This window comes from Otolemur garnettii, unplaced genomic scaffold (genome assembly GCF_000181295.1).
Source record: "Otolemur garnettii isolate 467f Iridium unplaced genomic scaffold, OtoGar3 scaffold00020, whole genome shotgun sequence".
Lineage (NCBI taxonomy): Eukaryota > Metazoa > Chordata > Mammalia > Primates > Galagidae > Otolemur > Otolemur garnettii.
In genome coordinates this window covers 1,725,338-1,726,507 of record NW_003852415.1, presented here as the reverse complement: position 1 = coordinate 1,726,507, position 1,170 = coordinate 1,725,338, and the positions used below count along the sequence as shown (strand labels likewise).

The following is a 1,170-nucleotide window of genomic DNA, read 5'->3' as shown; positions in this document are numbered from 1 at the left end:
AAAAAAAAAAAAAAAAAAAGAAAGAAAATAGCCAGTGATTTTATTTAGATGATCTAAAGAGCCTAGTCATGTTGTTGCTGGGATATGCAGCCTCTTAAGCAGATTGAAACTTTGACACCAACTCAGAGTTAAAATTGCCTTGATATCACTTAATTTGAGGCATAAGTGTTAGTTGAAGGGGTAATGTGTCTTATAGGAATTATGGTTACCTGGAGCACCATTTGTCTTATCTCATCTCTCAACTTTTCCTAATGGCTTCAGCCACATAGAGGACATTTCTGTGCTAGGAAGACACAGAAGATGAAGTTAATTCTCTGCCTTTACTCCTTTCCTTAAGTTCTCTCTACAATAAAACTGTATGATACCTATTAAATGGCTTTCTGTTGCATGTTGTAAAAGTGATGACCACTGTTTGGGACATTTAGAACTCTGTAACAGAATTTGAACAGTGGTAACACACTCACTTTTATTCTGTAGTAGTCCTTGGCAGAGTAGGGAATGAAATAAAAGATTTAAGTATACAGGGTTAATATGCAGCATTTTTTTTTTCAGAGACATAAAGACATTAAATATTTTTCTGACCAAGGCAAACCTGATAAAACTTGGAGATTATGGCCTCGCAAAGAAACTTAATTCTGAATATTCCATGGCTGAAACGGTAAGTACGTGTTGGGCTTCACTTAATTTTTGTTTCTTTTCCTTTCTAGCATCGAGAGAGATAACTATAATGCCTAAATCTTAGACACTTTTCTCAGTGTTCTTACAAGTTCTCTGTACTTATAATGCAAGTCTTTAGAAGTCTTTTTCCTAGGCTCATTTGTAGGCATTTACATGGTCAGATGTTCTTTTAAGAGTCAGTGTCCACATCACAGTTCTGACCTCATACTCTTTCTTGCACTGAGTCAGACTTTTCTAATAGCAACAAAATGCTTTACTGTTTCTTCCAACTTATGATCTCTAGTAGACTTTGCTTTATCTGTTATTTAGTGCTTGAGGTCAGGGTGTCAGACTTCTCTTTTTGTGTTTCCCTTGAATGCTGCTTCTGACTCAAAAAGAAGCCCTATATTACAAATAAAGGCTGATGGCCAGAGAACAATTTGATCCTTAATATCATACATAGTCGGCTTGGCGCCTGTAGCTCAAGTGGCTAAGGCGCCAGCCACATACACC

At 36.7% G+C, this 1,170-nt stretch overlaps 1 protein-coding gene across 3 annotated transcripts in view; it reads left to right on the top strand.

Annotated features, from left to right (window-relative positions):
* NEK9 (NIMA related kinase 9) overlaps window positions 1–1,170 on the top strand; it is a 51,755-nt gene that overhangs the window by 8,193 nt on the left and 42,392 nt on the right. For all 3 annotated transcript variants that reach the window (XM_023511547.1, XM_003786919.1, XM_023511548.1), the window contains exon 5: window positions 553–658. In XM_023511547.1, coding sequence (XP_023367315.1) covers window positions 553–658 — 106 coding nt within the window. The remainder of the gene's footprint in view (window positions 1–552; window positions 659–1,170) is intronic.